The following is a 24,148-nucleotide window of genomic DNA, read 5'->3' as shown; positions in this document are numbered from 1 at the left end:
AGATCTTTGGGGAGGGGGATGGTGTCCCTGGAAGGATGCTGCTGCTGGCCATGGTGGCTCAGTCACCTGAGCTGGGTGCTGGGCTGGCAAGGGCAGAGGGAGGAGAAAACATTCATTCATTCATTCAATTGTACTTATTGAGCACTTAATGTGTGCAAAACACTGTACTAAGGCATGGTCCCTACTCTCAAGGGGCTGACAATCTAATGGGGGAAAGAGGGTATACATACAAAGAAATTCCCAAGAATCCCAGTGGTAGAGCTGTATAGGTGTAGGGGTGGGTGGCTCTCTCACCACCACATCTTACTGGGCCTTGGACCCAAACCCAGCAACTTTTTCCTCTTTCTCCCAGGGCCACTGCCAAGCCAGTGCTAGTTCTGCTGCCGGTACTGGGGCTGACATGGCTGTGTGGCATGTTGGTGCACATCAGTGTGGCCTGGGCCTACATGTTCATTACTCTCAAATCCTTCCAGGTAAGTCCTGGGGAAGCAACCTGTGATGGCAGGGGACTGGTGCCCAGTGCAGCTGGCTTCTTCACTGGCATTGAGATCTCTAATTTGGCTCCAGCTGGACCTGGAGCCCTGACTGAATTGAGCAGAATTGGGGTGGGAGACCAAAGGGAAAAGTGCATACTTCACTGAGGGAGGTTTACAGGAAGTAAATGAAAAATAATGCAGACTTGCAATCCCCCTAAGTGGTCATCTGGTCCAGCCCACTGCCTTCAGGAAGGTGAATGTCCAGGCAGGTGTCTGGATGGAGGCTCCACGGCCCTTCTGGGGAGCCCGCTCAAGAGTTTAACCCTCCCTGACAGCCAGAATGTTCTTCCTCATGTGTAACTGAGTTCTCCTGCTGCAATGTAATCCTGCTTCTCCAGTTCAGCATTCAGTGGGCACAGAGAACAGCTGGTGTGATCCCACTCCAAAAACCTTATGAACTCTCTGGGCAGAGGTGAAGCCAGGACTGGGTGCCAGGGACCTTGCCTCTAAAAGGTGCAACCCACAGATCCACAGGTTTGGCACCCACTCTCTCACCTTCTTGAGTCACTGAAATCCTCTCCATCAAACCCATTAGAAACCAGCCTCGGTTCTTTTCCAAATCTGCCTTGTAAACACCACTCAGGGCCCTCTGCACCCAAACACATTAGTACATTATGCTGCGTGTGTATATGTGCATTTCCCTCCTCCCAGCCTAGTTCTAATCTCTCCCATTCCTCTGCCACACTCTGCCAAGTAAGGTCTTGCCACACAGAGCCCACAAAACAGAGGGCACTGGCAACCCACCTAGAACAAGGAAGAGGAAAGAAGATGCGTTTCAGCAAAGCCCCTTCTCACCCGCTACAGAGCACACCGCCTGGCTCAATTCATCCGGTTGGGGGGCGGCGGGGTGGTTTGTTTTTCATTTTCATTGTGTTACGCAGCAGACTAGATGTCAGCCGGAACCAAGTGTGGCATCTGAAGGCCGGGGTGGAGGAAGGAGGGAGGGGTCCAGGGTCGTGTGTCACCACTACCCGATGGGGAGGTGGGATGGCCACGTGGCTGGTCAGAGACTGACCCTGAGCTGGCAGCCAGCAGGAGAGGGGACCGGCTTGGCTGGCCCGCCCACTTTGGGCACGGTTTGTCTATCTGGGGTGGGTGGTGGGAGCTCTTAAGGAATTATCTTTCTTCAGTACGTCATCAAGGAGAGCTTCCTCTGAGATTCGGGCAAAGGGGGAGGAGAGGGGATCAGCTCTTGAGAAGCCTTGGACCAGAGCCCTTTCCCTTGGAGAAGTAATGTGGCCCAGTGGAAAGAGGAAGGGCCTTGAATCAGAGGACCTGGATTCTAATCCTGGCTTCACCGCTTACCTGCTGTGTGACCTTGGGCAAGTAATTTCACTTTCCTCTTCCTTAGTTCCCTCATCTACAAAATGGAGATTCAGTACCTGTTCTCCCTCCTACGTAGACTGGAAGCCCCGTGTGAGGCCCCACTATCTTGTATCTACCCTAGCTTAGTACAGTGCTTTTTTTATGGTATTTGCTAAGCACGTATTATGGGAAGGCACTGTACTGAGCACTAGGGTAGATACAAGGTAATCAGGTTGGAGACAGTCTATGTCTCACATGGGGCTCACAGCTTTAATCCCCATTATATAGATGAGGTAACTGAGGCACAGAGAAGTAAAGTGACTCCCCAAGGTCACACAGCAGGCAAGTGGCAGAGCCGGAGTTAGAACCCAGGTCCTCTGACTTCCAGGACTGTGCTGTATCTATTAAGTCATACTCCCTCTCCAGTGCTTGACACATAGTAGGTGCTTAACAAATACCATAACTATTTTCTGAAGGGAAAGAGACTGTGGTGACAATGGTGAGAAAGTTCAAGAAGAAATGCTTGTATGGCAACACCTGAACACCCAAAGGAATGGAGAGACTCTGTGCCTCATTCTCAGTCTCTCTGCCTTGGAATCCATCACTCTTATTCCCCCTTTAGCCAGTCTTTCCCAGGAAGTGCATGGCCTTTTCCCTGGGTCCTCCTTATCTCCCCTGCAAATAGGAGCTTGGCTCCATTGCCTCTCCCCTCACCACGCCTTTCTCCAACTCAACCTAAGTTGAAGAAATTGACCAATCTATACACAGAAATAACAGAACTGGACAAGCAAACATGGCTTGGCACATAGTAAGTGCTTAACAAAGAACATAGGTATTATTATTGTTATTATTATCATCATCATTATTATTAATAACAGAAAGCCTGGGAGTCAGAAAACCTGGGTTCTAATGCTGGCTCCACTACTTATCTGTTATGTGACCTTGGGCAAGTCACTTAAATTCTCTATGCCTCAGTTACCTCATCTGTAAAACAATGTTTAAGACTGTGAACCCCATGTGGGACATGGACTGTGTTCAACCTCATTAGCTCGTATCTACCTCAGCACTTAGTACAGGGTCTGGTACATAGTAAGCACTTAGCAAATATCATTTTAAAAAAGCAAAAAGAAATGGAAGAACTTGGTACAAATCAATGCCCGTTACCAGGGGGAGGGCAGAGAGAGGGTTTTGGATCACTGGGAGGGCTTTGAACAGCAGCTGCTGATATTGGCAAGAGTGATGGAGAAAGGCAGAGAACGTAGGAACTGGAGCAGCAGAAATTGGCATCTTCTGGAAGTAGAGCTCAGGGCTGAAGTTTGCCTACCCCAAGATCCCCAGAATAACAATAATAATAATTAGTATTATTATGGTTATTTGTTAAATACTTACTACATGCCAGGCACTGTACTAACCGCTGGCGTAGATTCAAGCAAATCGGGTTGAACACGGTTCCTGTCCCACTTCAGGCTCACAGTCTCGATTCCTATTTTATAGATGAGGAAACTGAGGCACAGAGAAGTGAAGTGACTTGCCCAAGGCCAGTATTAGAACCCATGCCCTTTTGACTCCCAGGTTCATGCTCTATTCTACCCACTATGCCACGCTGCCTCTCAGTTCAGAGTCTCCAGCCACCAGTGGGTGGAGGGTTTGGGATCCTCAGCTTTGGCTCCAGCTCTCTGACTAGGCTGTGCAAGTGAAGGAGGGATTGTCAACCTGGGCACTGCCACCTGCTACATGATGATCAGCAACTGGTTTCCATAGCGACGGGCTCCAGGTGTGCACCTGCTGCCTGCCCTCTCCAATGCCCTCGTGTGCGAGTATGTCTCTGCCCAGGGACGGACTGGCTCCAAAATTCTTACATTTAAGAGTAGAGGGGGAGCAGGAAGGTGGCTGGGGGATTGAGAAGCAGAATTAGCTTTACTTCTGCCAAACCGCTCTAACTGTCTCCTAGGCAAGGAGCCTCTCGGAATCTGCCAGGAAGGAGAGCAGCTCGCTGGAAGTAAAGGATCATCTGTGAGCTGGAGGAGCCCTACATGACTAGTCCTCCCAACTCTCTGGGATTTTCCTGTTGTCCCTCTGTCTCAGTCTGTTGAGACTGGATTTCCCATCAATCCTGTCAATCCACAGAGCCACGGAGCCTGTGGAGAGGTCAGGGCCTGGGCCCTTGGTGAGGGATTCACGATAGGCCTAGGATCTCTGAAAGGGCTGCCTCACCCTCTGTCTGGCCACAACTTTTAATCAATCAATCTCATTTATTGAATGCTTACTGTGTGCAGAGCACTGTACTACGCACTTGGGAGAGTCTAATAAAACAGAATCAGTAGGCATGTTCCCGGCCCACAGCAAACTCACAGTTTAGACTTTAATATAAATAAATGAATATAAATAAATATACATAAGTCCTAAGGGGCTGAGGGAGGGGTGAATAAAGGGGGCAAATTCAAGTGCATGGGAGATATAGAAGGGAGAGTGAGAAGAGGAAATGAAGGGTTAGTCAGGGAAGGCCTCTTGGGGGAGATGGGCTTTTTATAAGGTTATCAAGGTGGGGAGAGTGGTCAGCTGGCAGATATGAAGAGGGAAAGCATTCCAGGCCAGGAGAAGGATGTGTGGAAGAGGTCAGCAGTGAGATAGACGAGTTTGAGGTACAGTGAGTAGGTTGACATTAGAGGAGTGAGGAGTGCAAACTGGGTTGTAGTAGGAAATCGAGGAGGCAAGGTAGCAGGGTACAAGGTAATTGAGCTTTCATCAGCTAATTCTCTAGCTGAGAGCTTATGCTGCACTGAAGCTCTGGCCCTTGCCACATTTGGACCAGCCCTGCTTCTGGTGGTCAGGGACTGTTGGGAAGGGGCCACATTAGCCCACGAGATCTCCCCACAGGGTCAGGGCGCAGCTTCTGCTGGGGACCAGCATTGGTGGCTCCAAGTCTGGAGACGTTTGTGTGTGCTTGCTGGGCCTGAGTGCTTGTAGAGTATGAATGTGAGGATGTGTTTGTGAGCCTATATGGAGGCAGCCCTTTGTGGACGGGATGTGAGCAAGCTGACTGTCTTCTGTCCTGATAACAGGGGTTGAATTCTGAAACAAGGCCGCCAGAGGGCAAACCATCTTCAGAAAGCTTTGCAGAGATCCAGATGGGCAAGGCTCCAGAACCAAAGCTCGGTTTACCCTGCTCCCTCTGCCAGAGCAGCCCAGCCCACCCCATCCCTGTCAACCCTCACCCTGCCTGATCCCACCTGTCCTGATCTCACTTTCTCTCTCTTTCTCTCTTTCCATCTCTCTCTCTGTCCCCTGTGCCTTCCCCCAGGGGCTATATATATTCCTGGTCTACGCCATCTATAACACTGAGGTAACTTATAAGGGAGAGCGGGCTCTGCGAGGGGAGGGGGCTGATGCAGGCTATGCATTTGGGGGGAGCTGCCAGTGGAGTCCAGAAAAGTCCCTCTGCCTTCCAACCCTTGCAAAGTCCTCGGCCTCTCCTTCCCCACTTCCCCAGCCTGTTGGTTACCTCTGTCAGCTGTTCAGCTGGAGAGCTATCAGGCATGTTCACATTTTTAAGCCAAATCCTGAACGGGTTTTCCCTCAACCTGATTCCTTTAGCTGAGTATGCTTCCTTTCAGGCCTCACAGGACTGTGGGTCTGCTTGACTGACGGAGAATTTCATGGCCCTGTCTGTCTGTGCAATCAATCAATCGATCGTATTTATTGAGTGCTTACTGTGTGCAAAGCACTGTACTAAGCGCTTGGGAAGTACAAGTTGGCAACATATAGAGACAGTCCCTACCCAACAGTGGGCTCACAGTCTAAAAGGGGGAGACCGAGAACAAAGCCAAACATACTAACAAAATAAAATAAATAGATATGTACAAGTAAAATAAATAAATAGAGTAATAAATATGTACAAACATATATACATATATACAGGTGCTGTGGGGAAGGGAAGGAGGTGCACACTGGACCTCAGGGCCGGGGAATTATTGTGGGGAGGGGGCTCAGAAGGGCAGAAGCTGATTGACTAGTTAACGGTTCTTTCTCCCCCAGGTCAGGAATGCTATCCAGAGGATAAAGGAGAAGAAGAAAGCACTCTCATTCACGGTGAGCGAGGGGCAGGATTAGGGCCCTATGTGCCACCGTAGCTCCCTTGGCCCTGGAGAAGCAGCAGCAGAAGGCACACACCAATGTGTGGTCTGGATGTGACTTTCAGAACTGTTCCCACCCTGTAAACTACTTGACCAGCCCGAGGAACACGACCTTCTGGGAAATGGCGAAGGCCAGCCCCTCCACTCCTACCAGCCTGAGCCCTGGCACTGGCCCCCAGGGCCCCGGTCCAAAGAACATCACCCACAAAGGTACAAAAAAAAGCAGCAACCCCTTTGGGCTATTGGGCCACTGGTCCCAGGTCAAGGACCGGAATGCAGCCCAACTTCCAGCATCAAGTTGCATCTGGTCAGCACTTGAGTCAGTGACTCGGCAATTTTGACCAAGCTTGGAAGGCAGAGCTCTGAACAGACAGTTCCCAGTCGAATAGGGGAGACAAGCTACATAAAAACATGTAGATAGAATAACTACAAGGATGAGTTTAAAAGGAAGGCAGGCAGGCCTAGGGGAGGGGTTAGGAATTATGTTGGTGGGTTGGAGAGTGGGCAGGGCTAACCAGGGAAAACTTTCTGGAGGAGGCATCCTTAAGCTATGATTCAGGGGAGGGTTAGTGAACATGGAAAATTCTAAGACTGGATTGTAATCCCAATTCTACCACTGACCAGGAGAATAAAGGTGTCATTTCAGAGGTTCCCATGAAACTGGAAGACAGAGGGTAGTGTTGGTGCAATTTCCTTGCCCAGGAAGCTTTTGGAAATAACAAAGATGCTCACGCCCCTGGTTTGGCATAGAGTTCCAGAGCCTAGTTAGTTATGATCTGTGTTAAGGGCTTCCGGTGTGCCAAGCACTGTGTTGAGCACTGGAATAGGTACAACATAATCAAATCAGATACAGTCTAGAGGCAGAAGATGGATGAGATGACCTCCCTCATGCCTCACAACACATTTTCTTGGACTTTCTCTTTGACACAGCACAGTGAGGGGAACCACGTCAGATAACACAGCTAGACCATCTGTCCCCTGGGAGGGGACTCACATCTACAATCAGACACAGCCACACCAAAGGCTCCATGCAACGAGTCATTAAACTAATCTAATCCCAAGAAAAGAGAGCAAGGCAAGCAGAGGAAGAAGGGAGCCCCAAAGGGAGAAGCAATCTCTCGCATTTACTGAACAGTTACTGGTTTCAGCACACTCTACTGGATGCTTGTCCAATGAATGCTAGCAGGGTTTCTTTCTTTTATGGTATTTGTTAAGCGCTTATTATGTGCTAGGCACTGTACTAAGCCCTGGGGTAGATAACACAACTTGATTCTCCTGGCAGAGTTTGGGACAAGGGCTGGGGTTTCCAGGGAAAAGGGAAGAAGGTCCTGGGGCAAGGGGAGGGAGGGTCATTTTGGGCAGTTGGAGTGGGTTGCCTGTTGGAACCTTCAAACTTCAGAGGACACCAGAGAACAACTGGAGAAGCTTGGGCTAGGGTAATGATGAGTTTCATGGTTGTTATTTCTAACGGTTTTTGTGTCTCTAAGCATTAAATAATCCTAATATGCATCCCCTTCAAACTTCAGGAAACTTTGGTACCAAAGTCCCGATGGGAATTTCCTTGATTATGTCACCGGGGAAGCCAGTAAGCAGTCTCCTTACCAATTAATCTGCCCTTCTCACAATGGAGCACATCGATGGGCCTGGCCACTTCAGGGTGGGGTTGGAGCTGGGAGTGGGTTTGTTGGCAAGCAGGCAAACCTCACGTTCCTAGACCACCAAGAATCACTAGGCAGAGAAAACTGACAGAGTCAACAACCGAAGATCAGTCGTTGGCACCTATCCATTGCTCTGAAACCAGCTAGGTTAGCATAGGAGTTAGGGGTTGGAGGTTTAGTGTTCAGAGTTGGGTATTGGTCTGGGCAGGCAGTCGGTGTTTGACAATTGGATGTCAGTCCCATATGTAAAGTTTGAATTTTTTTCAAATATCTCTTTGGCATTTACTACATGCCAGGCACTGTTTGAGTTGTGTCAAGATTCCCAGAGAATGCCCTACACTGTTGGGAGCTTTTATTGTGTCGGCTCAGGGTCTCGGGGTCCCCAGGACAGATGGGATGGATGCCAACAGTGAGCCGGCATGCAGATCCCAGGCCCAGACCCGGGTTGTAATCCCTGTTCTGCCCCTTGTTTGCCGTGTGCCCTTGGGCAAGTCATTTCACTTCTCTTTGCTTCAGTTACCTCATCTTTAAAATGAAGATCAAAACTGTGGGACAGGGATCGTGTCTAACCTGATTAGCTTGTATCTGCCCCAGTGCTTAGAAAAAGGACTAACTGCTTCTTGAGAATGGGCCCATTCCCTCTGTATTCAACTCCACGACCCGGTGCTTTCCCATATAATTGTGCTTTCCAGACTATGCTCCTACTTAGATTGTGAGCTCTGTGTGGGGCCTGATTATCTTGTATCTACCTCAGCACTTAGTACAGTGCTTGGCACGTAAGAAATACCATAATTATGAAGAATTGGGCCCTTTGCAGTGGCTACCTCATCAGAGCCGTGTTGCACCTTCCATTCCTCTGAGGGTGAAAAGCAGAGGGTTCCCAATTGGGGCATTCATGGCCACAAATCTGGGGGTGCCACAGCCAGGTTAGTGGGAAGAAAACTCCCCCGATGGCTGACTAAAGAGATTATCCAAGGGACTTGACTCCTAAGCTCTGGTTGTGTTCATCTAGGTGCCAGGGGCTTTCCAAAATGTCAAGGCCAGCAGATAGCAGCCCAGATGGCATCAATTTCCTGCAGCCTTAATGGGAGTGGGTAGGAGGGGGGACATCAACAACAGAAGTTGCTCCAGGTGTTACCATCAAATGGGAACTTCCCCCGGAGCCTTGCCCTCAGAGGGGGCTTCTCCCACAACTCTGCCCTGCCTCCACTTATGCCCACACCCTGAGGCTTCTGAGAGAGAGCGAGCAAAGCGGCACTGACAGCAGGAGGGGCACTGACAGCAGGAGGGACTCTATGCTTCTGTTCCCTGGCTGAGCTTGCTGCAATCAATCGGTTATATTTATTGAGCACTTACTATATGCAGAGCACTGTACTAAGTGCTTGTAGTAATACCATCATTACCATCATCTGGTAATGTCAGTCCTCTCCTGGTTCTCCTCTTATCTCTCTGTACATTCATTCTCAGTCTCTTTTGCAGGCTTCTCCTCCCCCTCCCATCCCACTCTTGGTCCCCTTCTATTCCCTATCTACACTCACTCCCTTGGTGAACTCATTCGCTCCGGCTTCAACTATCATCTCTACGCTGATGACACCCAAATCTACATCTCTGCCCCTGCTATCTCTCCCTCCCTTCAAGCTCGTGTCTCCTCCTGCCTTCAAGACATCTCCATCTGGGTGCCTGCCTGCCATCTAAAACTCAATATGTCCAAGACTGAACTCCTTATCTTCCCTCCCAAACCCTGCCCTCTCCCTGACTTTCCCATCACTGTTGACAGCACTACCATCCTTCCCATCTCACAAGCCCGCAACCTTGGTGTCATCCTCGACTCTGCTCTCTCGTTCACCTCTCACATCCAATCCGTCACCAAAACCTGCCAGTCTCACCTCCGCAACATCGCCAAGATCTGCCCTTTCCTCTCCATCCAAACTGCTACCCTGCTGGTTCAATCTCTCATCCTATCCCAACTGGATTACTGCATCAGCCTCCTCTCTGATCTCCCATCCTCCTGTCTCTCCCCACTTCAATCTATACTTCACGCTGTTGCCCAGATCATCTTTGTGCAGAAACGCTCTGGGCATGTTAGTCCCCTCCTCAAAAATCTCCAGTGGCTACCAATCAACCTATGCATCAGGCAAAAACTCCTCACCCTGGGCTTCAAGGCCGTCCATCACCTCGCCCCCTCCTACCTCACCTCCCTTCTTTAATCCTACAGCCCAGCCCGCACCCTCCACTCCTCTGTCGCTAACCTCCTCACTGTGCTTCATTCTTGCCTGTCCTGCTGTCGACCCCCGGCCCACGTCCTCCCCCTGGCCTGGAATGCCCTCCCTCAGCACATCCACCAAGCTAGCTCTCTTCCTCCCTTCAAAACCCTACTGAGAGCTCACCTCCTCCAGGAGGCCTTCCCAGACTGAGCCCCCACCTTCCTCTCCCTCTCCCCCTCATCCCCCTGCCTTACCTCCTTCCCCTCCCTACAGCACCTGCATATATGTATATATGTTTGTACATATTTATTACTCTAATTATTTATTTTACTTGTACATATTTATTCTATTTTATTTTTTTAATATGTTTTGTTTTGTTGTCTGTCTCCCCCTTCTAGACTGTGAGCCCACTGTTGGGTAGTGACCGTCTCTATATGTTGCCAACTTGTACTTCCCAAGCACTTAGTACAGTGCTCTGAACACAGTATCGCTCAATAAATACGATTGAATGAGTTATCATCATGGTATTTATTGAGCTCTTACTGTGTGCAGAGCACTGTTCTAACCACTTGGGAGAATACAGTACAACAAAGTTGGTAGACATATTTTCTGCCCTGCACCCAAGAGGAAGGGCTGGCTAGTGGAGTTGGTTGGTAGGGTGTGTAAGTGGTGGGGGAATAGGAGAGAGATAAGAAGCTCTAACTCCCCCTCAGACCCAGGAGCAAGACAGTGGCCAGGAGGCAGAGAGGACTGAGCAGTGTTTTAAGGCTCCCATCTTCACCTCAGCACTTAAGGAATAAGTAATTTCTGTTGAACATGTCTCCATTTTCTTCTCTTTTCAGGCTGTAGAACTGACTGCATTCAAGTCATCAGGTAATGCTTTCCTGAAGGGTAACTGTGTCACTTATGTCTCCCAGCACTCCTGGGCTATCCCAGCGGTTGCGGGATCATGGAGTCGGGACAGGGAGGGAGGAGGGCAGAGCATTGATTGGGGCTTGCTTGGCTGGAGCTGTTGGAATCAGAAGCAGCAGCAGCAGCAGGGTTGAACACTAGGGCAACACGAGGAAGAGGTCGACTGCAGAGTCTCCAGTTGGGATAAGGAAGACACAACTGAGAAGATGGGTAGGGGAAGAAATAAATGAAGGGAAGGGTGAGGAGGAGGAGGAGAGGCCCCTCTAATACAGCATGCTCAAAGCTGCATGGCCTAGTGGATACAGCATGGCCTGGGAGTCAGAAGGGCATGGATTCTAATCCCAGCTCCGCAACTTGTCTGCTATGTGACCTTGGGCAAGTCACTTTACTTTCCTGTGCCTCAGTTACCTCATCTGTAAAATGAGGATTGAGACTGTGAGCCTCAAGTGGGACAGGGATTGTGCCCAACCCTATTTACTTGCATCTACCCCAGTGCTTAGTACAGTGCTTAGCACAGAGAAAGCACTTAAATACCATAACTATTTTTATTATTGATACTACAAGCTGGTGTGCCCCTGGGGCAGTGCCCACACGCTCAACTGTAATTGGTAATTCCCCTGCTGGGGGCAAATGCCCCTGTCTGTATGGACAGAGCAGGATTTGATGTAAGGCTAGGGCCAAACTCTTCTTTCTTTGTCCATTACTCCTACCCTCTCATTTCCCCCTTCTCTCTCTCTCTCTCTCTCTCTCTCTCTCTCTCTCTCTCTCTCACACACACACACACACACACACACACACACACGGCCTTCCATTGCTCCTCTGGTGCCTGAAGAAGCCCTAGAATCCTACAGCCAGATGAGACCTCGACTGCTCATCGAGTCCAGCCCCCTGTTCCCAGGCTAGTGAACGACCAGTGGATCCAGCACAGATAAAGGTCTCCAGGGCTGTAGGCTGCACAGTCTCTCTGTCAACCATGTTCAGTGTCCAAGATCCCTAGTGGTCAGGAAGATCCTCCTTATGAAGACTGGGCTCACCTCTCCCGCCCTAGTCTAAACCCTCTTCCTCTGGCTGGTCCTCCATGGTCATGGAGAATGGCATTTTGGCACCCTGCTCAGCACAGTTATTTGATGTCATGTAGGCATCATCCAGTTTCTCACCCCTCCCCACCTCCTTTTCTCAGATAAATGCCCCCAGTTCCTCACAGGACCCAGTTTCCAGCCCTCTGTCTTTTCTACCTCATCTTTAGGGGCCCCAGACATCGCACCCCTCTCCCTTCCATTCTCACCTGCTCCTCCAGTATCTAGGCTCTCCCCTAGCTGAGACCTGTACTCCAGGGTCAGCTGTCCAGAGGATTAGGTCTTTTTCCTGATTTCCCAACTCTCTACTTATCCTTCGGACACCATCCAGCGCTTAGTACAGCGCCTGACACACAATATGCATTTAACAAATACCATTATTATTATTATTATTTCCCTTCGCTGCTGAGAGGAGATTTAGGTCTCTTTCCACAAGCTCCCAGCAGTTCTGGCCCCCAGGTCTGGGTGCCAGTTCAGTCCTGCCCTCAGCCCCCACCCTGACTCCGGCCCCGGGGTGCCCACTGGACAGGGTACAGTGACCTACAGTGCCCGTGATACAAGCGATGTGCCATCGGCACCTTCATTTCTTCAGGGGATGTCTCCATTGTCCCCAAGAGGATTCCATTGTCCCCGGACCGGTTGCTAAGTCACACATAGCAACGTGGCCCTGCTCCTGCTTCCCTCGGCTTCACCACCTGCCCCCTCCTTCGTGGCATCTGCAGCACCCCCAGGCCCCTCCCCCCAGTAGGAGCCCAACAGGACCCAAGCTCTGTGCTTGTTCTCCCCTTGCTTCCCCCCACAAGAGAGACTCAGTCCCTGGGGGTCCAAAGCAGCCATGCGGGGTGAGGGGAAAGCCCTGGGCTCCAGGTCGGTCTCCGGGATCCGAAGGGGGTGATACCCAGGTGGGAGAAGAGAAGGCTGAAGGGTAGCTAGGGCCACAGCCCTAGAGGTCCTGCAGGGTCGTGGTTTCCAGGGCAGGTACCAGGAGTAGTCACCCAGTCTCCCAAGGTTGGACAAGACAAAATAGGCTTAAACTGCCACAGGAGGTTCAAGCTTGACCTCATGGAGAACCCCGAGAAACAGTGTGGCCTTGTGGATAGAGCCCATGCCTGGAAGTCGGAGGACCAGGGTTCTAATGCCAGCTCTGCCACTGGTCTGCTGTGTGACCTTGGGCAAGTCGCAAGTCACTTTTCATTCAATAGTATTTACTGCGCACTTACTGTGTGCAGAGCACTGTACTAAGCGCTTGGGAAGTACAAGTTGGCAACATATAGAGACGGCCCCTACCCAACAGTGGGCTCACAGCCTAGAAGTCACTTCACTTCTCTGTGCCTCAGTTACCTCATCTGTAAAATGGGAATTAAGACTTTGAGCCCCATTTGGAACATGGACAGTGTCCAACTCGATTAGCTTACATCTATCTACTTCAGCACTTAGTACAGTGCCTGGCATAAAGCACTCCATAAGTAATGTCCAAAAAACAAAATCCCTCGGCAAATCATGCCACTGGAAATATCATTAAGGTGGAGGGAAAGGTACCCAGAACAGAGGTCCGTAATGGGTCACAAGAGGAGTAGCGTTGGGGGTGTTAGATGACCATCAAGGTGCACAGCCACCATATGGTTCCTCTGAGCTGCCCACTGCTACTGTCAGCGACAGAATCTAGGGCTGGGTGGACTATGGGTCTGACCCAGGTCAGGTCTCCTAGCCTAGTGTCCAGTAAACTTCAACTCTCCTGAAGGGGCAGGTGCTGGGGAACTGGGAAGCCCAGGCTGCAGGGGAGGGCAGGAAGAGGGCATGAGCTCCCAACACAGTTATCCCTGGGGACCCAGAAGGGTGGGGACTTTGAAGTCAGGCCACCCCTCCTCGGCCACCTTACTTACCACTGCTATCTATTGGCTCAGTTTTCTAGGCAGAGCAACCCGGGAGAACTGATGGACGGCCCCAGCCTCCCAGCTAGGATGGGGCTGACCAACAGAGCCCACCAAGGCGAGCGGCCTGCCACACCTCTCTCTATCTCCCTCTCTGTCTCTTCCCTCCCCACTGGCTCGGGCCAGAGCACGGAGCTGCGCAGGCTACTCTTCCAGACTCAGCACCTACGCAGGAGCCACGACCCCCAACCACCTGCCCCATTTTGGGATGAACCATCAGTTTGGTGCCAAAGGCTTGCAGCAGTTCCCAGGCTCCCCTCAGGCACACACATAAACCCTGTGTGTGACAATGTCAGTCTGCATCTCTGCCTCCCTGCTGCTATTAAGGGAGACACTTCAGTCCTAAACAAATTTTGGGGGTGTCTCCTCTCGTTTTTCCTCCCGCCCCTGGCATCCAAGGCTGGAGATGTTGGCTTGGGGCATTGGGAGATATTAGAATCAGCTGGGTGAGGACGCTGGCTGCATGGGGTACCCCTGTGACTGTGGTGATAGACCGCCCCCTCCTAATAACTCGCAGTTGTTAAGCGCTTACTATGTACCAAAGCACTATATTAAGCGCTGAGGTAGATACAAGATAATCAAGTCCCCCTTCCCCGGGGCCAGTGGGTGCTGGGGTATTCTGGGAGGGGTGATTATGGGCTGCCAGAGGTCTTGCTTCTTTGTGATTCCCTCGGCCCCGAGCCCCCACCCCCCACCCCCCTGCCAACTGGCCAGCAGGGTCACTTTTCCCCTGCAGACACTGGGGACTCACACAAGAAATAATCATCATCAATCGTATTTATTGAGCACTTACTGTGTGCAGAGCACTGTACTAAGCGCTTAAATAATAAACCCCTCCCTACTCCCAGCCCCTATCCAGGGGACATGTCTGCCTCTTGAGCTGTTGTTGATTCAGGTGCTTTCATCGTGGGTCAAACGTCTTCAGCATTTACATTGGGAAGCAGCGTGGCTCAGTGGAAAGAGCATGGGCTTGGGAGTCAGAGGTCATGGGTTCTAATTCCGGCTCCGCCACTTGTCACCTGTGTGACTATGGGCAAGTCACTTAACTTCTCTGTGCCTCAGATTCCTCATCTGTAAAATGGGGATGAAGACTGTGAGCCCCATGTGGGACAACCTTGAACCCTCCCCAGTGCTTAGAACAGTGCTTGGCACATAGTAAGCACTTAACAAATACCAACATTATTATTATTATTTACATTTAGCAGAGGGTGGACACACACACTGCTCTCCTTCTCCTTGTGCTCTCTCCGCTGCCACCCTTTTGTGGGGTGCTGACCACCAGTCGCCTGCATTTCCACGTTTGGGGAACTGAGTGCCCCCGGTTCAGGGGAGGTTGCAAAGGCCTTTCCTGGAGGATGAGGCCTCTCCTGGGGAAGGAAAATGCCTCCCTGCACTGCCTCCTTGCAGTCGCCCATACCAGCTTTTTCTTGGCTCCCTTTCCCTCCGGCCCTTTCTTTAAGGGTTAAAATGTCCCAAGCCTCCCAGGGACAAAATCTCAAACTACCCATCCCTTTCCTCCCACCTCCTCCTTCCCTCCCTCCCCTGCCCCTGTCGTTCCCCCTCCTGTCCTTGTCCTCCTCCTCCTGCCAACACTCACACCAACTCAGAGTGGGAGTGTTCCTAGGCCAGAGGCCCAGGGTCGGTACAATAGTAGCAGTTTAGTAGCCTGTTACTGCTGCGCTTTTGTGGTATGGATGGGCTGCGGTTGTGTGTTCCTTTAGAGTGATCAGTAAAGTAAAATGATTTCAATTTCTTTCAGTGTGGTCCTGGCTTGCGTCTCCTACCTTCCTCTTCACTGTGGCCAAGTTGGTGGGGGCAATGGGGGCTTCCAGACGAGGGGGCAGGGCCCCTACTTTCACCCTCCCAGCTCTGGGGCTGGGCTTCCAGCCTCCCTCACTGCCCTATCTCTGGGAAATTCTGGGTGCTTCCAGACAGACAGAAGAGTTTTTCCATGGTCCTGAAAAAACTCCAAATCAGATTCTCTGGGCCCCTTTGCAGCTGATTTGTCCCTTCCCAACCCTGCTCGGCTCCTTGCCACTCAGCCTCCCACCCTACCACCACCAAAAACAAAAATTCTCTCCGGCTTCCCCCTCCACAATGAAAAACAGGCACGGCCCTTCTTCTCCGGTCCTGAAAGGCCATGTCCAGAAAAGGGGCCTAGGAAGTGCCACCCGTCTGGCTGCCGGATTTCTCCCCAGCCGAGGGACCCGGAGGCACTGAGTCCTGTCCACCCTGCCTGTGCCCACTCTCAAAGGCCACTTCCCCACTTCCAGGCCACCAAGTCCTAGGGTTTGGGCTTAGCTTTAGCCCCAAGCCCACTTACCCTAGCAGCTACCAGAAAACCAGAAAACTTTGGGGAGAGAGGAAACCTTGAGCCCACAGTCTGACAGCTAGAGAGCAGAGCAGGGCAGAGCAAAGCAGAACAGACCTCACAAGCCATCTGTCCTGGGTTCTGGCTTGCTGCTCTCAGGCCACAGTCTATGGCTCCAGCCAGCCACCATGGTGTAGCTATGGAGCCCCGTGCTTGCTGTTCCCATGGCCCCACTGGACCTGGGAGAGCCAGTGTGTTGGTTCTGGCAGGTGCAGAGTCCAGTTCTGAGGATCAGAGGTAGGTTAATATGTCGGGCCCAGCAAGGTGTGGGAGATGCCAGATAGGGAGACACCCCTTTTTACTTTGATCATGTCCCCCTGAGTCCAAACTGAGTTTGAAGATGGGAGGAGGGAATTGGCAAAAGCCTGATATTTTTCATACGTAGAATTACAGGTCAGCTTCAGATTCACACAAGGCTCTACCATGGGCTTCCTTCCCTACCCGACCCTCTAAACAGAGAATGGGGCATTGAGCAGAAAAGGAAAGAGGTAGACGAGTTTTTAAATGAATTGCAAAATTTATTACAGGGTTTAGTTGGGGCGAGAAAGTCAAAGATGATTCCTGCCCTAGGAGAGGGAGAGAGACACGTAAGGGCACTTCTCATTTTCCGAAAATAAAACCCATTTTGGAATTTCGTATCCACAGTCTCCAGCTCTTTAAAAATCCACAAAATACAAAGTGAAACTGAATCACGGGAGAGAAAGAAAGAGAAAAAGAGAGAGAAGCAAAAATGTACATGCTAATAATCCTCCAGCTAATTAACTCAATCACAATTTTTTCAGCCAAAATGCATGAACGGAACACAAACCGCAGCAGAAGTAATCTAAAGAAAAGTATAGAGAGTTGTCTGGGTACGACACTCCACTCTAAACATTACACAAGCATCTCTAACAGAACGGCTCAGAGCCCAGCATGGGCAACAAGCTGGAGGCACCAATTTGGGGCCGGGAAAAGACCAAGATAAAGAGTTGGATGGCAGCTCAGAATGGCTGGGGGAGGGACTGTGGCGGGTTGGGGGGGGTGAAGGCCAGCATAGAATTGCAGCATTGAAAAGGCACCTTCTTGATCCTCCACCCCCACCCAGCCACAGGGAGCTTCTGAGCTGCCAAGATTGGACCATCTGCCTGGAGAGGTGAGGCAGGTATGGAGGCTTGAGGGGCCATTGATCAGCCTTGACCCTGGGTTGGTTCAGTGATGCGCTTTGAACCCTTGGCATCCCCTGGGTGACCCTCCTTACCCTACCAACGAGGGCTTTCCAATAGTATATGTGAAAATAATCCAAAGAAATACCTCGAGCGTGGGTCCTCCTCAGGTCCTTCTGGCAGTCAGATGATGTAATCCAACCCAACCAACCTGGTGGGGGGCAACCTCACTAGCGTTGGGGTCTGCTTCCCTTTGGAAGCCCAAATTCTGTCTTGCCCAGCCCAGCGCTTTCATCAACTATGATATCCTGTAGTTTCCCCGAGATCACGAGAACCTCTGCAAGGGCTCTGAACAGGAACAGGGCCAAGAGGGGCAACTGAACAAGCAACAGAAGAGGGCATTTCCTAAAAGCCGGGAAGGCAAGGAACATGGGGCTGGGGAGAGAGACCAGGCTGGGACAGGCATTGATAACTGAGTCCCAAGTAAAGAAATCCATCCCCCTTCCTCCATCTGGCCTCTGTTCTGGAGTGTCTGGTTAATCCTTTCCCAAGGAAGCACTAGTCACCTCCCTTTTCAACCCACTAAGGCAGGATTCCTGGGGAGGAGTGGAGAAGAACAGAGGACCTAGGAACTCTCCCCTCCAGTCTTGCAGAGAAGCTGAAACCCCTGGCTAAGGGCCTCTCACAAAAAAATGCTGATTGAATCCAATTCCCTTTCTGTGGCCTCCAGGATAGGGGGCAGCTGGGCCTGAGGAGAGCAGGGTTGGGAAGAATGCCTCATCCGGCTGATCAATTCAGAGCTGTGTCTGCAAAATTAGAGTACTGGAGCATGTGACTTCCTTGCCCTGTGTTAGAACTGCCTTCCTCCAAAACTTGTTGTTTAGCAAATTAGGGCTTGATCCCCACTGCCCCCTTCCACCTTGAGCAAATTCACTTATTGCTGAAACTAGAGGGACTACTGAAATCCCTACCCTATCGCCTCCTCTTCTCCCCTTTCTTCATGGTCCTCCTGGGGCCACCAGCGGCCTGGTGTGTCCCATTCCCCAGAGTACAGTAGTGGGGCAGGATGGGTGGCAAATGACCCAGGGGGTCCTGTCCTTTGGTCCCTGGCCTCCGAACCCCTTCTCTAAATCCACAAATGAAGCTGTTGGTGACACAAAGGCATGCGCACATACACACACACAAACACGTGCGCACATGTTCTCCCATGGGGTCAAGGCTGATGAGGAGTCCTGGAGTCTGGGAGGGAGGAAGCAGCTGGTAGGGAAAGGGGTGGAAGGCCTGGTGGAACCATTTTCTCCTGAGAGGCCTGAGCTGGAAGCAGGTTCAGGCTCCCAAGCCCGCACACCCTGATGGCAACCTCACGACTCCTGGCCCCCTCTGCCAGAGACACAGGCCAGGAGGCAGTCGAGACCTGTGACTGTGTAGACACCTAGCGGGCTCCTCTTCCTCCCCAACAGTCTATGCCGGAGGGGAGGCCTGGCACTGTCGGCAGGGGCGGGGCGCCCTGGAAGGGGCAAGTCCAAGAATTTGCAGTGAGGAAGGTTGGGATCCCCATCGGTGTCGTGTAAGAAGAGAAGTCAGCTGGGGTAGCTGGGAGACAGGCGGCAGGGACTTGTGGTGGCCCCCCCCGTGGGCCGGGGCCGGGCCTCGAACTCAAGTCCGCTTGGCGTGGAGCATCTCGAGGAGCAGGTTGTTGCAGGGCACCTCCCCACCCAGGTGCTTGTGATACAGGTACTCCTCAGCCTGCATGCTCAGAGCCCGCACCTCAGCCAGGCGCAGCAGCAACTGCCGGACTTTGTCCCCGCAGTGCGGGTAGTGGCCCAGGGTGTAGTCTAGCAGGGCTGCGTGGGCTTTCTCCTGCGCATCCTTTGCTAGGCTGTGATTCTCCAGGAACTTCACATCTGCAATGACATAGGGACAGGGCAATGATTTGGTGAAGGAGGGGAGCAATGGAGAGAACAGACCCCAGGGCTGACCCTAGGTGGGGATGGAGCTGGAGGCAACTCACCAGGCAGGTGTAGGGCCATCAACTTGGGGAGAGGGATACTTAAAGAACAGGCGTTTTGCCCTTAAATCTCCCCATTACTTGAGATATTCCGCTGACAGCAGGACTCTGGACAGCTGCTGCCATGCCGTGCCAGAGAAAGGAAGGGGAAGGGGCGGATTGGCTGGCTTATGTAGGAGAGAGACAGTGACAGTGACTTTGTCACGCGATTGCTCCCGCCTTCTCCACTGCCCTGAGTTGTGGCAGTGATCCCGATTGCCCTTTGCCAGGGGAGGCAAATCCTCCTAGGGTGCAGGGGTCTCAGAGAAGCAGCGTGGCTCAGTGGAAAGAGTGTGGGCTTGGGAGTCAGTCATGGGTTCTAATCCCAGCTCCGCCACTTATCAGCTGTGTGACCGTGGGCAAGTCACTTAACTTGTCTAGTTACCTCTTCTGGAAAATGGGGATTAAGACTGTGAGCCCCATGTGGGACAACCTGATTACCTTGTATCTCCCCCAGTGCTTAGAAAAGTGCTTGGCACATAGTAAGTGCTTAACAAATACCAAAATTATTATTATTATTAGGGAGATTGCCCTGGTGGACCCTACCATAGGGTGGCCCTGGGCAGACCCATGGGATACCTCAACCAGGGAGCTGCTTCCCTTGTGCCCATGGCAATCAATGGTCCTTAGAGCATCTGCCAAGCATGCATCCCAGGGACCCCACTCAAAAAAGGAATAGAGATGAGACACAGTGATTTGTCCAGTTCTTTTATGCCCACTGCCTTTCTCCAGCCTGTTCTATGGTTTCCTTAAAACGGCTGCCTCACTCATTTTAGATTAGCTGCCTTATTTCCTGAAAACCCGGCTTGGTTCATTTATGTCTGCTGCCTGGTTTCCTTTAAACCCTGCTCCGTGGTTTTCTTTAAACCATCTAGTTTCCTTTGCACTTTAGTTTGAAACTCCTCAAGGGCAGGAATGAGGTCCCAAGCACCTAGTTCAGTGTTCTCCTCATGGTAGGCACTGAGTAAACATTGATGATGATGATGATGGTGGTGGTGGGGATGATGATGGTAAGATCTGCTATCAGGCTTCCTTTAGACTCACTGTCTTATTTCCAGTAGACCCACTGCTTGAGTTTCTGTAGACTTTCTGCCTGGTGTCCTTTTGATCTGCTGCCCAGTTCTTTCATTCCTCTACACAGGCTGATCTGCACCTCCGAACTAGACGACCCAATGAGATCCATCCAGCACGAGGAAACACGACTGCTGAGGTCCCAAGGGTGAGGATCTGGGCCCAAAACCCCTGGCCTTGTCACCCCCACACTGTCCAGAAAGACTTGCACCAGCGCTTCCTCTTCTCCACCCCCTCACCTCGTCCCTTGTCCGTCTCAGCCCCTTGAAGAAAGCCGGTCTAATCCCCCCTAAACCCAGGCTTCCCAGATGTGCCAAGAGGCTCAATAATCATGGCAACACTGATCCTATCTCTGCTCCGGCAGCCCGCATCCGGCACCAGGCTGAACCTGCGTATCTAATGCAGGACTTAGGGAAACCTGAGCAGGAAAACAAGTCATCGGAGACCCAGCCACCACCTATTCTGCAGAGTGGGTGCCCCCTCCCCACCCAGAGCAACCATAGATAAGCTGATCCTCCTGAGCCAAGCTCCAGCTGTGGCCACCCAGCCCGGGGCAGGGATGAAGGGGAAAGGGGGAAGGGCAAGGCAGAGGCCTGGGCTAACGTGGCTTCCAGTTCTGATGAGGAGGCGTGGGAGACAGAGGCTGAGTAGATGGGTCAGACCTAGGCTTCCTTGGGTGTGGCAGAAAAAAAGAAAATATGAAAAAAGGGCAGGAAAATCAGTTCTAGAAAGACGGCTTAGAGGATCTAGAAGTGTTTAGCCTGGAGAAGAGAAGGCTGAGCCGAGTCTGAATGCTGTCTTCTAGCCTTCAAAGAGCTTAATGAGAAGATGCTAACGAGCTGTCCCCCATGGCTGCAGAGAATCAAGCAAGAGGAAGTGACTAACTTAAGCAAGGGACTATATGATTATATTTAAGGAAGAATGCCCTATCAGGATGATAAACCGCTGGAAAGGGTGACCAATGGACATGTAGAGATTCTGTTCCTGGAAAGCTGAAGAACAGTCCTGTATTGGTTAAGCATTTTCCTGGCTGGACACAGGCAGGTGACCCAGATCAATCAATTAATCAATCAGTTGAATTTATCGAGCACTTACCATGGGCAGAGCATTGTACTAAGTGATTGGAAGAGTACAATATAACACATTCCCTGCCCACACAACAAGAAGCTGCATGGTCTAGTGGAGAGAGCATGGGACTGGGAATCAGAAGGACCTGGGTTCGAATTCTAGCTCTGCCATTTGTCTGCTGTGTGACCTTAGGCAAGTCACTTCACTTCCTCTGTGCCTCAGTTATCTTACCTGCCAAATGGGGATTGAGACTGGGAGCCCCATGTTGGGCAGGGACTGTATCCAAACCAGTTTGCTTGTATCGACCCCAGTGCTTAGTACAGTGCCTGGCACATAGTAAGTACTTAACAAACACCACAATTATTATTATTATTATTATTATTATTATTATTATAATGAACTTTCAGTCCAGATGATACTGCACACCCCTTCCAGCTCAGCCTTCCTCCACGGGACTTCAGCACATCATCCCTCCCTACCACCTCACAAGCCGGTACATGGCCAAATCTCCTGAGAGAAGATCCTGGGACAGAGATATTGGATGGAGAAAAGGAATGTCCAAGAATAAAGAAGTGAAGAAGAGCTAGAGAATGGGAGGAACAGAGTTTGCCTCAAGCTGACAATAAAGGCTGTTGTGGGACCTTGAGCATGGCCTTTAACAGGTCCATACCCCAGTGTCCTCATCTGAAATGGTTGCCTCTCCCCTTTTCTCAGGGAAGTTGTCAGTATTAAGCAAGTTTTTAAAAAATCATCTGTAAAATGCTTTGAGATCCTCATGTTGCAAGACTAGAAGCAGCATAGCCTAATGGAAAGAGCATGGATCTGGGAATTAGAGGTTCCGAGTTCTAATCCCAACTTTGCCAATTGCCTGTGGTGTGACCTTGAGCAAGTCACTTAATTTCCCTGTGCCTCAGTTTCCTCATCTGCAGAATGAGGGTTAAAAACCCGTTCTCCCTCCTACTTAGACTGTGAACCCCATGTGGGACAGGGGCTGTGTCCAACCTTATGGACCTGTACCTACCCCAGAACTTAGAACAGTGCTTAACACAAAGTAAGAGCTTAACAAATACAATAAAAAAATAAAAATCATTACCATTCCTATAATAGCAACAGTCTCTGAATCATTTACTGCTGTCTTTCTCTCCCCCAGAAACTTGCAACAGGTAATTCTGAAAAGATAGGGAATCTAAGGCCTAGAGAGGCACAGTGGCTTGCCAAAGGTCACCCAACAAGGTGACTGCTGAAAAGGGACAATGCCCAGATCACCAGATAACACTCTCCCATGCTCTGTTGTGAGCATGCCGTAACAGAGTGGAGGTTCTGCCTAGGCTCCTCTAATCAGGTAGCATCTTCAGCAATCCCAGCTTCCACTGATGTCTCTGGTGATTTCACAGGATTTACTACTCTCTTCACCTGGGACAATCAGCCCTGCTCAATCACACCGGCCCAAGGAAGGAGGGGGCATTTAAGAGGAGAGCATCCACCCACACCCCTTTTCCCCACTTTCCTACCACTATGGGAGAGATGAGCATTGCCAGGCTGGGGCTCCAGCAAGTTAAGAACCCGGCCAAGAGATGGAGGGAAAGCATCTCTGGGGCCATCGTTCAGCCCAGAGACTGGGATACCAAAGGGCAGGGGGCAAGGGTATGGACATGCCCACATACCTGCTCCTTCCTCCTTGAAAAATAGAACCATCTTTTTAAAAGCATAGAAAGAGAAAGACTTTTAGAGTGTGGATACCCAAGAGTCAGGACAAGGCAAGCTTTCTGGAAGGGAGGATGTCAATGGACCAGCCTTGACCTACAGCAGGAATATAACATAGAGACACATGAGCACAAAAATAAGTCAGGCCAGTTGGCCATCTGACCCAGTACTGGGTCTCTGACTGTGGCAACAGGATGCCTGTAGGAACCCGACTTTGGTTGCCCCCACCATCCAGCCTAACGATTAGGGATGGACAAGCTAACATCCCCAAATTTTCTCTTTACAACCCAACTTTCCCTTCAATGTCTCATTAGGGACCTCTCTTCCATGAACTTATCTAAACTCTTCTAGCACCTACTGATAATGTGAGTCATCACAGTCCTGCGGGAACAAATTTCACCAGTTATCTTGGGTGTGAGGAAGCATTTCTTTGATTTACTTTGAATCTGACACTTTGAAGTTTCAATGGGGGGCAGAGGGTAGAGCGTCCCCTGCCCCTTGCCGTTTGGGATTTAGGGAACAATAATTTCGTCTTCATCCTATCCACACCCTAGGTGACTTTGTAAATATCAATCCTGCCCCCTCTTAGTCTACATAGTCTTTGCCTATTCAAACTAAAGAGGCTTAATCTTCTCATCCTCAAACTGAAGCTTGCCCCCCCAACCCCCCACCGCCGAAGTGCTCCAAACTAACTATGGCAACTCCGAGAGCCTCTATGGCAAGTGTGTGGCCTCCACCTGGAGAATGCCCTCCTGGCTTCCGGGTCCAGGGACAGGAAAGGCTTGGATTGGAAGGAAGGGAAAATCCTGAGCAGGGGGACAAACCAGGGCTGGGAATGGAGAGGGAGCGGGAGGCTGGGGCCGTGTCCTCTGATGGTGACCAGAGAGGTTGGCCAAAGCCACCTGAGACTCCGCCTGGAATCCAGACTCCATATGGAAGCTTCCTAGGCCCTGCGGATGCTTTTCCCCCTTTGCTGGTCCTCCCCTTTGC

The 24,148-nt window shown here is 51.0% G+C and overlaps 2 protein-coding genes across 2 annotated transcripts in view; one reads left to right on the top strand and one right to left on the bottom strand.

The window, feature by feature from the left end:
• ADGRD2 (adhesion G protein-coupled receptor D2) overlaps positions 1-8,717 on the top strand; it is an 82,675-nt gene extending 73,958 nt beyond the window's left edge. Inside the window, exons 22-26 of the mRNA XM_038745654.1 lie at positions 353-473; positions 3,793-3,840; positions 5,877-5,930; positions 6,040-6,281; positions 8,645-8,717. Of these exons, the coding sequence (XP_038601582.1) occupies positions 353-473; positions 3,793-3,840; positions 5,877-5,930; positions 6,040-6,281; positions 8,645-8,717 (538 nt within the window). The remainder of the gene's footprint in view (positions 1-352; positions 474-3,792; positions 3,841-5,876; positions 5,931-6,039; positions 6,282-8,644) is intronic.
• An 8,455-nt stretch (positions 8,718-17,172) lies between these two features.
• Positions 17,173-24,148, bottom strand: part of NR5A1 (nuclear receptor subfamily 5 group A member 1) — a 48,714-nt gene continuing 41,738 nt past the window's right edge. Inside the window, exon 7 of the mRNA XM_038745243.1 lies at positions 17,173-19,172. Coding sequence (XP_038601171.1) covers positions 18,925-19,172 — 248 coding nt within the window. The 3' untranslated portion in view covers positions 17,173-18,924. The remainder of the gene's footprint in view (positions 19,173-24,148) is intronic.

Source organism: Tachyglossus aculeatus, chromosome 4, assembly GCF_015852505.1.
Source record: "Tachyglossus aculeatus isolate mTacAcu1 chromosome 4, mTacAcu1.pri, whole genome shotgun sequence".
Classification (NCBI taxonomy): domain Eukaryota; kingdom Metazoa; phylum Chordata; class Mammalia; order Monotremata; family Tachyglossidae; genus Tachyglossus; species Tachyglossus aculeatus.
Note: the sequence above shows the minus strand (reverse complement) of the source record. Positions and strands in the feature narration are given on the sequence as shown.